This window comes from Centroberyx affinis, unplaced genomic scaffold, assembly GCF_046629955.1.
Source record: "Centroberyx affinis isolate AG114_WGS23_722 - 3 ecotype Tasmania unplaced genomic scaffold, CSIRO-AGI_Caff_v1 ptg007379l_1, whole genome shotgun sequence".
NCBI lineage: Eukaryota > Metazoa > Chordata > Actinopteri > Beryciformes > Berycidae > Centroberyx > Centroberyx affinis.
The window spans coordinates 160279-173389 of NW_027283722.1; the positions used below are offsets into that span (position 1 = coordinate 160279).

At 41.6% G+C, this 13111-nt stretch overlaps 2 protein-coding genes across 5 annotated transcripts; one reads left to right on the forward strand and one right to left on the reverse strand.

The window, feature by feature from the left end:
- Nucleotides 1-1182: 1182 nt before the first annotated feature.
- pes (pescadillo) lies at nt 1183-8542 on the reverse strand. 4 transcript variants are annotated; one of them, XM_071513634.1, is made up of 15 exons: nt 8399-8542; nt 8106-8185; nt 7814-7967; nt 7259-7368; nt 6787-6958; nt 6068-6157; nt 5445-5561; nt 5230-5307; nt 5006-5095; nt 3395-3510; nt 3136-3261; nt 2418-2602; nt 2156-2319; nt 1886-2053; nt 1183-1596 (listed from the first exon to the last, which is right to left on the reverse strand). In XM_071513634.1, exons 1-15 carry the CDS (start codon nt 8420-8422, stop codon nt 1519-1521), a joined length of 1752 nt encoding a protein of 583 aa, XP_071369735.1. In that variant the 5' UTR covers nt 8423-8542; the 3' UTR covers nt 1183-1518. The 4 variants fall into 4 exon arrangements, with proteins under 4 accessions (XP_071369735.1, XP_071369734.1, XP_071369732.1 ...); XM_071513633.1 differs by having other exon boundaries at nt 2156-2301; nt 3395-3525; XM_071513631.1 differs by having other exon boundaries at nt 3395-3525.
- An 812-nt stretch (nt 8543-9354) lies between these two features.
- On the forward strand, nt 9355-12863 carry p2rx2 (purinergic receptor P2X, ligand-gated ion channel, 2). The gene is made up of 12 exons (XM_071513663.1): nt 9355-9497; nt 10143-10278; nt 10376-10447; nt 10687-10762; nt 10855-10951; nt 11044-11124; nt 11275-11428; nt 11557-11687; nt 11826-11916; nt 12033-12098; nt 12223-12300; nt 12765-12863. Exons 1-12 carry the CDS (start codon nt 9358-9360, stop codon nt 12861-12863), a joined length of 1221 nt encoding a protein of 406 aa, XP_071369764.1. The 5' UTR covers nt 9355-9357.
- Nucleotides 12864-13111: the final 248 nt, after the last annotated feature.

The window sequence follows — 13111 nt, forward strand, 5'->3', positions numbered from 1 at the left end:
CACTTGATCAAGACTGCTCTTTCTCTGTATTGTTTGAAATGCTTATTTAGCAAGCTGTCTATACATGGATTTGGAGGAAGGTACAAAGGATAGCAGATTCAATTTGGACCACAAATAAAGCAATTCACTAAACAAACAGGTACATAACGAGGATAGCCCTGAGGCAGTATTAAGTGTATGGTGGAAATAAAAAAAAAATTCCAGCCATTTACAGAGCAACAATCTTTTTCCTTGTTAGCAATATTAGATTTGTATTGCATGGCTGCCAATAACTGAACTCTGGGACATGTAGAGTTCCAACAATTAGATTGTAAATTTTTAAGCTTGTGGAACTGCAACTTTGATACCATCTCTTGTGCGAACTGCAGCGATGTTGTATCAATAGAGACTTAAATAGACATTCAACCAGGGAGTGATGAGTCCATTTGGCTCTGTGTGCCGGGATGCAGCAATATGTAGTCATACAGCCTCACCCATTACAGTATGTGGGAGCTTTCTCTCCCTCTCTCTCCACACTGTGGCCCTTCAACAAACAGGGAGACAGCATAGGGATCATGCTGCTCATCCCACCCTTGCCGTGTCCAGCCACAACAGTGACGCTTTTGTTGAGCAGGGCGTGCCGTTGTGTGCACGCAGCCAGAGTGCCAGGCTGAGACCCGGACTGGGCGGGCATGCGTGGAATGCAGATCAGCCACAGGGCGAGCAGGGAGGGGTGGAGGGGCAGGGGGGTCACTTAGTGAATGAAGAGATTGAAGAGTGGAGGGCATGACTGGCCTGGCCCTTGGCCCACTAAGATCACAGCACCATTGCAGGGGCCAGAGGCTTATGCTCCTTCGTCATAAACACCCACTGGTCATGCATGGACCAATCGCACAGACCCACACCCGCTGACCTCAGCCTCTGTCCACTGTAAGGATGCAGACTTAAATCTCATGGGGCATAATTCCACCCTTTGATTATCTTCTCTGATCCCTCCATGGCTGTGGGATGTGACACCCACAAGGCTGCTCATCTGCCATCGGGAGAATTATAGCTTGAGCCATAAATTATTCAGCGTTGCTAAACCTTCTTGAACCTCCCAGTGGTATTGTGAAGAAACATACGGCAATTAATCAACAATTAGTAGTATTCAACTGTTTTACTTGAATATTGTTGCAAGATCACAAATAATAAAGACATACATTGTGTTATACAATTGTTTTTACTGTAAAATACAGACCACCATTTAAAATACAGATTTAAAATAAAGTGAAGGAAATTTATTGTGTAACAATACTGGAGTTCATACAAACCAGAGAACTGCAGACAATCTCAAAGCATTGTCACATTACACATTTATTTTTCACTGTTCCTCATCCAACCATGACCCAATACACCCATGTCACGCTGCATGGAACTCACTCACAGAGTCCTATAGTACACTCACATGTTTCATGACACATCAAGCAGTAATGTATTCAACTTCATGAAGTTACATACATAAAGTCAGTCCGTGATGAATATCTCATTAGATGACTATTACTTCTTGGCCTTTTTCTTCTTCTCCACCTTTGCGGCGTCATCATAGGCCTTTCTCTTGGCAGCAAGCTTGTTTGCCTGTGGGGGGGAGAGAATGAATTGAGTTAATAAACAGTTGGGATTTCAAAGACCTAACTGGTATTTAACACCAGTCACAGTGAGGTCACCTGTCCTCTAAAGGGCCCAGAGGGGGGGGGGGGTTATCATTTGGCATGCAAGCTCAACTATTCAATACTGTTGACCATTATCAACCAAAGCGAGATGCCATATATAGAAAATAGATAAAGGGTCCAAGCTTTCCATGTACCTCCACAATCTTTTCCCTAAAGATGGATTTACATTCACTCAATAAGAAATTGCAACCAACCTCTCGGACTGTTCTCTTCTTTCCAAACATAATCTTGTCGTACAGGTACTTCTCCTTCTTCTTCATCATCATAATGGCCAGGCGTTTCTCCTCTGCTTTCTCCTCCTGCTCCAAGCGTGCTGGGTTTTCTACCTTCATTTTCCCAGGAGTCACCTTCACCGGCAGAGACTGTAAGGAACAGAGACGAGTTATCAAAAGGTTCAAGGGCCACTTTTATGTAAAACAGGTAATGACACAGATGGTGAGGAAAGATGGTTAGATGTATCTTACCTTGCCCTGGGAACGCTTCTCTTCCATCTTCTTCAGATTCGTCTCTTCTGCCACTTCCTCATCATCTTCTTCCTCCTCCTCATCGTTGTCATCCTCCTCCTCCTCCTCCTCCTCCTCTTCTTCTTCTTCTTCTTCTTCTTCTTCCTCTTCCTCCTCATCCTGTCCTTGTGCTGTGATGCAAGAAGCAAAAAACATCAGTTTTATGTTCACAATCTCTGAAGATTTGAATACAGAGATGCTAGAGAAGTGCCTCGGTTCATACCAGATTTTTCTCCCCGTTTCAAAGCCATGATCTTCAGTTTCTCTGGGGGAACGTAGTCTCCCTCCTTCTCCTCCACGAAGGGGGACAGGTGGGGGGGCAGAGTCACTCCGAGGAAGTAGTCCTCCACAGGCAGGAGGATTTTGGCATTGACAGAATCAAACACCCACTGGGGCTGGACGTAGTACCTGAAACAACAAAACATCCATTGAACATGACAGCTATGAAATTAACCAGATATGACAATATCGGGTGTCCTATTTTTCTGAGTTAAACAACTATATTGATTGAATATGGAATTACAAGAACACATCACACACTGAGTTGAGGACCTTTTTCTTTGAAAGCAGCTAGAGGCATGAATGCATGAATATATGAGTGGGTTAACAGGTCATGATGGGAAGTGTCACAACCCTTTGAGAAGGCAGAGGGAGTAATAAAGAAAGAGGACAGGGTCTGTCAAAAACCACGAAGAACAGAGTTCCTTTGAGGCACACGAGCAGGAAGCGGACTGTGAAAGGGGGCATTGTGGGGGATAAGGCAATGTACAAGGGAAGAGGAACATAACCAATCAGCAGCAAACTTTCTACATCTAGGATTCAGAAATGTAAATCTCACTTAGGCTACAAACAGCTCTATGCTCTATATTTGAAAAGCAGGAAAGATGTTTAGAATGGAAGAAAAACAGCACTGCATGAGCTTGGTGTGCGATTCCCCCTACCTGTTGATGTACTGCTTGTCCATGTTGGGTCTGTCAACAATCTGATGAGTGATGGTCTCATCTTTCACGTCGTATGTGCTGCCAATGCAAACAGACTTGTCCCAGGACACCTCCGCACCATAACACCTGAAAGGCAGCAACAATTACAGAAAGGACCGTAAAATGATTATGCATCAATTGGAGGTTGGGTGGTTTCTGTGGTTCCTCTGCTACTATAAATGCTGTGTGGCTCAGTTCCACCGCAGCAGCGCTCACTCACCTGAGGACAAAGGCCAGTGACTCTCGGGGCACTTCTCTGTTGAGGAAGATCTTGAGCCCTTCAAAAAGCCTCTTCTGGGCCTCCTGCTCCTTCTGTTCCTTTTCTCTGGCCTCCATCTTCTCCATGTCTTCCTGAAGAAAAGCAGAAAAGGCCCGCTTTTAAAAGACATCACTTTCAGTAGTTGACACAATGCACTTATTGTAAGTCGCTTTGGACAAAGCGTTTGCTAAATGACGTAATGTCAGTGGTGGAGGAAGTACTCTGATCCTTTACTTAAGTAAAAGTACCAATACAGCAATGTAAAAATACTCCATTACAAGTAAAAGTCCTGCATGATCCTGCAAATCCTACTTAAGTAAAAGTACATAAGTATTAGCAGCAAAATGTAGTTAAAGTATTAAAGTAAAAGTAGTGGTTTTTGTTTCAAACAGAAGTTGTTTTTCATTCTGTTTTGATGCACTGATGCTTTGTTTACATGACTGATGACCAGTATGTTCTTTTAGCCTACTGGTCATATGGACATCAGATTCAATGACTTATCAATGACTTTCAAGGCCTCGTTTTGGTGAAATTCAAGGACTCAAAATTGGCGTGTTTTGGGGTAAGACATGACGTCATTAGAGCCTCATGGTGAAATCCTTAATTTTAAACCTGCAGATCTCCATCCCAGGGTTTTCCTCGGGACGGAAGTAATGATCCAGAGAGCAGAGGCATACTGTGGAATTTATTATATATAATTTATTATAATTTATTATTTATTATATATAAAGAAAATCAAGTATTTTCAAGGTCATCCATTCATTTTCCAACACTTTCAAGGCCTTATTTTATTTTCCTCCACAAACTTTCAGCGCCCATGGGAACACTGATTAAATAACATTTCTTGATAAAGTAGGATCGTTATGCATGATTATTTCAGCCAGATACTATTATTTTTTTATTTACTATTACTTGAGCTACCATTTGGAATGTATCCATCCATGTATACCATCATGTAATCGTGAAAGTTGTGTTTTAGAGTTTTCCTTCAGCAGTTCCTAAATCTACAAGATTTTAGCTTGACATTAATCTTTAAATGGTCAAGTATTTATGGACAAATTTACATGCCATATTTAATTTTTTTGGGATGTTTATTATTCCCCTTAAATTTAACCCATATTACCATAATCACAAGTAGCCAAACAATAATGAAATGCAAGGGAACTAGAATAAAGTGGCATATTTTTTTTCTACGAAGCCAGTCCAGTATTAAAAAACAAAAGGGAAATATTTGACATTTAATAGTTAGTGGAGATCTTCACACCAATTGGGCAAAACAAGCTTTCCAGGGTGATTAACACCTCATTCTTAGCAACCAAAGAGGTGTAATCCCCAGTCTCACACCTCAATTGATGTAACTCCTCTGACAGAGATATTTGACCTCTCAATTCTGCCTTCGGAGACCAATTATCTTATCAACCATTTTTTGATATGTTTTGACAACATTCATAAGAATCAGGAATGACATCAACAATGTCTATTTGTCTACATATTTAAACAATTAAGGTGGAGTGTATCATTTCTTGTGACATGGTCCTGAGAGACTGATGCGTTCACAGAATACATGCTTACCCCTTCAACAGGGAACTGGTCCAGTTCAGCCTCCTCCTCCTCTGCTGTAGAAACCACCCGGGCCAGACTGGAGCTCAGGGCTGACAGTTTCTACGCAACAACCGAAAAGAATGAGTTTAGAAAGAGAACCGTATTATATGTCTTGAACATGGAGAAAAAGGCAGCCTCTATATATACACAACCTCTCATCCAGTACAGTGGACTGGAAACAGAAAGAGTCTCACCTCCAAGTAGCTTTCAGAGTCCATGGCATAGTCATCGTCATTCTCTGCCTTCTGATCTGACTCTGCTTTGGTGTCCAGCTGGAAAGGAGGGTGGGATTAACAGAGCGCAGAGCCACTAGGCGACCAAATGACCAGAAATGTCAAAATCTCTAAATAAGGGGTTACAGCATATATGACATGTAATATGGAAAGCAGAATCTAAGGGTTTGAGGTACCTTTGGTGGGTAAACCAGATTGAGGGAATGGTAGAGACGGAAGTTGACAAACCCCAGGAGGGTGGTGTAGAACTCTGTGAAAGTCGCCATCACTCTGTAGTCCACGTCTGTAGGGTGCTGGAAGAGCAAAGATTGAGTTTAAATAAATAAGTCTTTATAAAAGATGAAATAAAGGAAACATGAGTGCAGACATTTTTAGATTTAAATCCCTTGGGCATTCTCACACCTTAGGGCAGTCAGTGAAATCCTCCTAACAATCATTTACAAAATGGTGTTCTGCAAACAGACCAACTGACCTCTCTAAAGTCAAAATCCTATTAATTAAAACTGATACCTCCAACAGAAAGACAGCATCATAATCAATGCCGAGTCTGAAACACATACTGTGCTATTGTACCCATTCTCTGACTAATAACCGCAGCAAAGGAGATGATGGCAGCCACTGTGCCAGCGTATACCTAACACAATCAAACTACACTATCTTAGGTTTTATTGGATCACAACACCACTTGCAACACAACTTGTTACTGTGAGAGCTGTGCCAACTTTAAACCCTTAATTACATACTGACAGCTTACTTTTAGCAGATCACTATGGACTGCATTTCATCATTCTGCACTTACATCATGGGAGAACTGGTAGGGCACCAGCCATGTAATGAGTTGTCCCAGCACCTCAGCCTGATAATATATTCCCTTGATGGAGAGGAAAACCTGGCAGGGAAAGAGACGCATTTAGTGTATTACAGAACAGAGATCAGTGAACTCAACACATATCCAGTATAGGGCTGGGCGATATGGACCAAAAATCACATCTCGGTATTTTTAGGCTGAATGGCGATACACAATATATATCTCGGTATTTTCTACAAAGTGGGCTAAATGTTCGGTTGTAAGTAGGGCTGGGCGATATGGACAAAATCAAATATCACAATATTTTTGACCAAATACCTCAATATCGATATTGCGACAATATTGTAGGGACGACTATTGGTGCTTTCACAAAATATTTACACAATGAGATTTTTGATAAATAATCATCAGTAATGTGGATATAATGACTAAGTGGGTAAAGGCAAATAATAGAGCAGCTAGAACAGTCTCGGAAGTTCAGAAAATTACATCACTTAACTGTAATGCAGCCTTTAAAACCAGGAAAAGACAACACTTATGCTATATCACGATATTACGATATCCAAAATCTAAGACGATATCTAGTCTCATATCACGATATCGATATAATATTGATATATTGCCCAGCGCTAATCCAATAGCAACATAGTAAACCCCTAAACCCAAGGCAGCCTAATCACTGCTGTACTTTGCAAATTGGCACGTCTTACCTTCCTGAGAGCACGAGATGCAATTACATAGTTCATCCACTCCACTGTAAGGCGTCTGCAGAGCTGGATCGTCTGGACGTGGCATTTTCCCGTGCGGGCAAAGGTGGAGAACAGGAAGGACATGGAGAGAGCATCGTCGATATCACGGAGAGCATCGATGAAGGTGGGGTACCTGCCACATAAAGGAGCACCAGTGAGGCAATGCAACTTAATATAGTTTGCAAAATTTCAACCCAAAACAACTTCTGCTGAGCAGTATTTTTGTTTAAAGCAGCAATATGCATCTTTTTTCACCTCATCTTTAATTATTTTACAATTAATTTAAAATTCCCATAATTTCATGTTACTGGTCATCTCTGCTGCTGCAACAGGCTTAGGGTGAACTGTAATTTGACTTTACACAAGGGAAAACAGCAAATGTCAACAACGCCCTCCTCTGTTGGCTGTTCAGTACAACACTTGATGGTCTCACCTCTCTTTGATGATGTGATCCAATTTATAGGTCGGCTTGTTCTCCCTCAGTCTCTCCACTCCCGTCCATTCTGATTTTCCATACGCCTTCCGAAGTTTGCGTACAAATACCTGTTAAGATAAAACATAATGACAATAGGACACAGTGTTAATACTTGACTGACACCTTTATAAAGAAAATCTCACTGGAATAACATTCTGTTTCAAGAAAGCACTGTAAAAAAAATAAAAACAAAAAAAAAAGAATGCAAAATAATACAAATTTTCAAAATTAGAGATATAAAATAAGAAAAACCAAGTAGTAACAAAATCAAAATGAGCAGTCTGACCAATTACAATCCTAGCAACCGCTCAGTTGACAGACTGAGTTCTCTTCAGTTAGTGCTGGTATTTTTTGTGTACTTGGTAGAGACTAAATTAGAAAGCAATCGATTGACAACAGTTCACTCAGTTCAAATACAATGAGATCCTAGTCCTGATTCACCAAATCAAATCTTGCACCCAATATTAGTCTTGTTGTTTGTAGAATGGACCAAATGTGTTTGTAATACAATACCTTGTAGTCTCTGAACTTCCCAACAATGGGCTCGTGCAGCAGAAAGCGGATGTCTTTGAGCAGGTAGAAGGTCCTCGGGGCTGTGGATCCCTTGTTCACCTTCTTCTTGTGCTTGGGCTCGTGGGGGTAGATGCCTTTGAGGATGCACAGACGTCTGAGAACCAGAAAGGTAGACCAGAAAATCACGTGTCAGGGATATGGGTGCTGTTAGACAACTGGACTGTGTCCTGCCAGTCAAGTATGGGACATGGGACTCGTTCTTGAGATGTAACGACGATTTGATGTACCATACCTGAAATCTGGGAGGCTCAGCTGTAACTTCTTGCGAGCTTTGTTTCTGGTGATGTAGTTGGTGGCAGAGCCCCTCTCAAACTGCAAAATGAGGACACACGCTGCTTTTAAAAACCCACAAACCAATGCTTTCTTTATTAGCTAGGTTAACTAAATACTTCAACATCCCCCTCCTCTGGCCAACACAGATTATTCTAGTTATGTAAAATCAACTTAAAGTTATCTGGCAGCTAATGTTAGCTAACCAGCTAACGGAGTTGGTTTGCCTGACATCACTCCCACACGGACACTTACCTTTTTCTTTTGAAGACCCCCCATTTACAAAGAATATGCAACGTTCCGCACCAGCTTGGAAATGTTTTAACTGCCTAGAAAATGTGTGATAAAAATGTAAACAGGGAGCTCGCCACCATAACACGTAGCCGATGCACGTGTCGTTTGACATGCGCGGAGGAAGAAACGCAGAAGCAATAGCAAGGACCAGGACCAGTAGTAGTCCCTTTTTACGCCTGAGTAAAATTCACAAGGAGCGCTCTCTCTCTCTCTCTCTCTCTCTCTCTCTCTCTCTCTCTCTCTCTCTCTCTCTCTCTCTTCAATCAGCTTTATTGGCATGACAAGTAATTCTTATGTTGCCAAATCTTGCATAAATAATGGCAACAATAATTCATAATCAGAAATAAACAAAATTATTAATAATTATAACAGACTGTAAACGAATGCAGATCAAACAGATCATGTAACAAAGAACACAGAGATTCGCACTAATTCTCTCTCTCTCTCTCTCTCTCTCTCTCTCTCTCTCTCTCTCTCTCTCTCTCTCTCTCTATCGTCTATCCATCCATCAATCTATCTATCTATCTATCTATCTATCTACCTTGTGTATCAATATGAAATATATCTGCACCATTGCCACCAAAAACAAGGTCCTGTGCAGTTGCATTGTAGGCTATTTGGAAAACAAAGTGATCAAATTTGAATTCTGGTCAGAAACCCATCCTAGAGCTGTATGATCATCAGAAAACACTGTTATAGACAATACAGATAAAATATAAAATGAATTGGGTGATTTCACCCATCTCAACCCCGCCCCCTTCTCTTTCCTCTCAGTCTCCCCAGGACCAGAGTGAGAGAAAATAGAAAGCTAGATGCAGAGAGATAGAGCGGTAGAGAGAGATTAGACAGACTTCACAAGTCTCACAAGGCACAAGACATCTCAGGACATCTGCAGAGTGCAGACACTTGTTAAATTCAGAATGGGACTGCGTGAGTTTATAAAGGATTATTTCCTTGGCTTCTGGGACTATGAGACCCCAAAGGTGATGGTGGTTAGAAACAGAACTCTTGGAGTCATATATAGGGGGGTACAGTTTCTAGTGATCACCTACTTTATCTGGTAAGCTCTGAACTTGTGTATTTGCATGCCTGTTTAGTAAAAGCAAACATCTACATGAATAATTTGGAGATTTTATTAAATTCAAAGGCTTTGGTAACTTAAATTTGTGACTTTGTAGCCTTTTCTATATCTTGTGTTAGTGGAGAAGTTTATGCTTCTTTTAGGAATAAATTATAAAATATTGCTTATGGAATGCAACATAATTTGTAAACAATATGCTTTTGTGTGTCAAAAAATCTTAATTGAGCCTACAAAGGCAAAAAAAAACCAAAACCATGCATTATGACTTCAAATTCTCAAAACCTGAAAATAGCAATTTTGTGTTGAGGAAATGCCTCTCACTTGCAATTCACTCCCGGAAACAAATGTACAACATAATTGATGGCAACATAACTGAGACAGTGATGTCAACAGGGATGGTTTAGTCTCTCCGCCCATTACTAAATGTAATTTGATCTAAAGGGGGCCATTTTCATAGATTGTGGTTTTATGATGGCCTTTTAAAAATGATCCAATTAGAAGTCTTGAGATTTATGTCTCATGTAGGCTTCTCCAGGTTCAGCAAAGAGGGTTGAACAAATCCACTAGAAATAATTTCATGGCACAAAATGTCGTATCATTAATATCTGTTATATCATCCTGAAGGTATGTCTTCATAAGTCAGAAAGCGTACCAAGACAGCGAGACTCGTCCGGAGAGCTCAGTTTACACTAAGATGAGGGGCACCACCATTCAGGGAGACCATATCCTGGACACAGTGGAGTACGCTCGACCCCCGGAGGTGAACTCTAACCTGCCTTTATCTGTCAGTAGCATTATCTTTTCACGCTACTATTAGCCCTACTTTGTAATACTCTCTTCTGACATTTCCCTCATAGGGTGGCGATGTAATTAGTACAATACTGAGACGTGAAGTCACGTACGATCAGAAGCAAAACAACTGCGCTGAGGTGAGAGGTCAACAAAAGTTCACAACCACACACAAGTCGAGAAGTCAGAAACAAACAAAAGATTAGTGGAATCTCAGATCATCGTTACTGGACCTTCAAAGTGTCTTTCTCAATAATACAGCATACCTGCTGCTATGCAGGAGAAGAAAATGTAATAAAAGTGTATCAGTTACATAGACACCAAGCCCTCCCAGGAAATCATACTCCCATGACTGAGCAACTGTCTGACCTTATTTCAGCATTTCTCTGTTGCCAACGCCAACTGCACAACGGATTCTGACTGCGTCCCGGGAGAGATGGACTTTGCCGGCCATGGTACTGTTTTTACTCCAGATCAAATCTTTCTTTGTGTTAAGGTTTGTCTGTATTTGTCGCACAGTGTTTCCATGTTCAAAAACTTTCTGCAGGCAGGAGGACCGGCCGATGTGTTCCCTACTACAACCAAACCTTCAAGACCTGTGAGATCCAGACTTGGTGTCCCATCGAGGACTATGCTGCAGTACGGTAAGGCAATCTGCTTGGTCTGGACAAAGTTGCTTGTACTATACTGTGCTGCAATTTACTCTAAAGACGTAATTCTTTGGTGTCTTCAACAGGGAGCCCGCATTAAAGGAGGCCATCAATTTCACAGTTTTCATTAGGAACTCTATCCACTTCCCCAAATTTAAAGTGCTGAGGTAGAGTACAGTATGTTGTTGACACCCCCTTCCCTCCCAACACACACACACACACACACACACACACACACACACATACACACACATTGGAGCCATTGCTACTGGCCATTAGATCTGCAGTGATTCAGAAGGTGTTTTTCTTTCTGGCAGAGGAAATATCAAGGACAGCTCAAACAGACGCAACAGGCAGAAATATCTCAACAAGTGTCATTACGACGAGGATAAAGAACCGTACTGCCCAAACTTCCGCCTGGGCTACATCGCAGATCAAGCCAGGGAGAAGTTCAGTGAGCTCTGCAGGACTGTAAGTACGATGAATGCACTAAGGTTTTGATTTCAGAAGATTTCAGATGCATACACTCTTAAAAAGGATGTGTCATTTCGAACACGTGTGTGGCATTGCTTATGCTACGATTATTGTGCTTTGGTCAGGGAGGAGTGATTGGGGTTTTCATCAACTGGAACTGTGACCTGGACATGGATCCCTCACACTGTAAACCCACATATTCGTTCCGTCGTCTTGACCTGCGAAAGGACCTGCCCAGCTCTGGCTACTACTACAGGTGAGCTCCAGCATCCAACACTGAGGTTTTGTGCGGTATTTTAAATTGCAGGTTTCACTTTGGCTTGTGGTTAGGGTTAGGGTTAGGGTTAGGGTTTGCACCTCATTCTCTGTGTTTTTTCTCCTTATCTCTACGTAGATTTGCCAAGTATTACAGCAAGGATGGGGTGGAGTCTCGGACGCTTATCAAGGCCTATGGTATCCGTCTGGATGTCATAGTTCATGGACATGTAAGTGGATCATCACTCCATCATCACCCAGTTTTTCAGTTGCTTAAGTTTTTTATTTCCAGCTTGCTGTTGGGACTCTATCTCTCTCTATTTACTTCCATGTTATTTCTTTGCAGGCAGGTAAATTCAGTCCCATCCCAACCATCATCAGCACAGTGACTGCCTTGACATCGGTTGGAATTGTGAGTTTTTCGTTAATTCTCCCCTTTCTCCCCGTCTTGTGACTCTAAAGTGACCATAATCATGGTTTAACACACATTATTTTTCAGATCTCTGCTTATTTACCTATAATTTTGTCCCCTCTAGTGTTCCATTATCTGTGACTGGATCATGCTGACATTTATTGATAAGAATGAAGTCTACAGTGACAGAAAGTTTGATGATGTGAGTAAGAAGTATTTTATACATTTACAACTCAGAGAGGGAAGAGAGGGAAATCAGATAGGGAAACAGAAGAGGGGTGACTAAGGAGAGAAAGCTCTGATGGGACGTTAAACAGTCGACTAACACTGATCACATGAATAGCTCAGTTTTGAACAAAAAGTCAGATGGAGCCTTGTAATTCCAAGGTCACAAAGTGATTCATGTTAAATCCACAAGGTATTTTGCTGCATCATGCCCCAACATGCCTCAAACCCCTCCATAGAAACCAGTCTGCTGATCTGAGCAACAAACTGTCTCTCTACACTGTGCTCTGCATTTTACTTGATTGCATCTGCATGATTGTTGTTTTTTTAAAAGAAAAGTCACACAATATAAACTTATTTGGGGCATATTTTGAGAGCTATGATATACTGTATGTCTTACTCAGTAACTTAAGATATTTGTCCTTTGCACTGCCTCCACAGGTCAGTAAAGAGTCCACACAGCCTATTTCCACAGAGTTCAGCATCGTCAGCAGCTACGGCTCAAACCACTCAGACTTGTCGGAGGGTGTGCCACTCTGATGCAGTCATGCCCAGTTCCCACAATCCTCTCTGGCCAAGTGCACGGATGCTCCTCTAACGACTGACCTTGACAACGACAGCAAGTGGTTTCTCAGGTGTCTGCAAAGGCTCTTCGACGGACCGAGCACTATGCAGTTCTTTATGGGAATTAACTGAAAGACAGCCACAGAAACAGGGGCATCCTGCTGAATTACAGCTGGTTCTCTACAAGTCTTTGCCTGCAGAGCTGAGTCAATTTATATAGGCTA

What these genes read in the sequence shown, in the direction of transcription:
- pes (XM_071513630.1), bottom strand. Translation starts at nt 8,422, where the DNA reads ATGGGGGGTCTTCAAAAGAAAAAG. An exon ending in GGAAGTTCAGAGACTACAAG is followed by an intron (nt 7,369 to 7,813) that starts GTATTGTATTAC and finishes TTATCTTAACAG; the next exon opens with GTATTTGTACGCAAACTTCG. An exon ending in GAAACGGGGAGAAAAATCTG is followed by an intron (nt 2,326 to 2,417) that starts GTATGAACCGAG and finishes CTTGCATCACAG; the next exon opens with CACAAGGACAGGATGAGGAG.
- p2rx2 (XM_071513663.1), top strand. Translation starts at nt 9,358, where the DNA reads ATGGGACTGCGTGAGTTTATAAAGGATTATTTCCTTGGCTTCTGGGAC. An exon ending in GTGATCACCTACTTTATCTG is followed by an intron (nt 9,498 to 10,142) that starts GTAAGCTCTGAA and finishes ATCATCCTGAAG; the next exon opens with GTATGTCTTCATAAGTCAGA. An exon ending in CCCAAATTTAAAGTGCTGAG is followed by an intron (nt 11,125 to 11,274) that starts GTAGAGTACAGT and finishes TCTTTCTGGCAG; the next exon opens with AGGAAATATCAAGGACAGCT.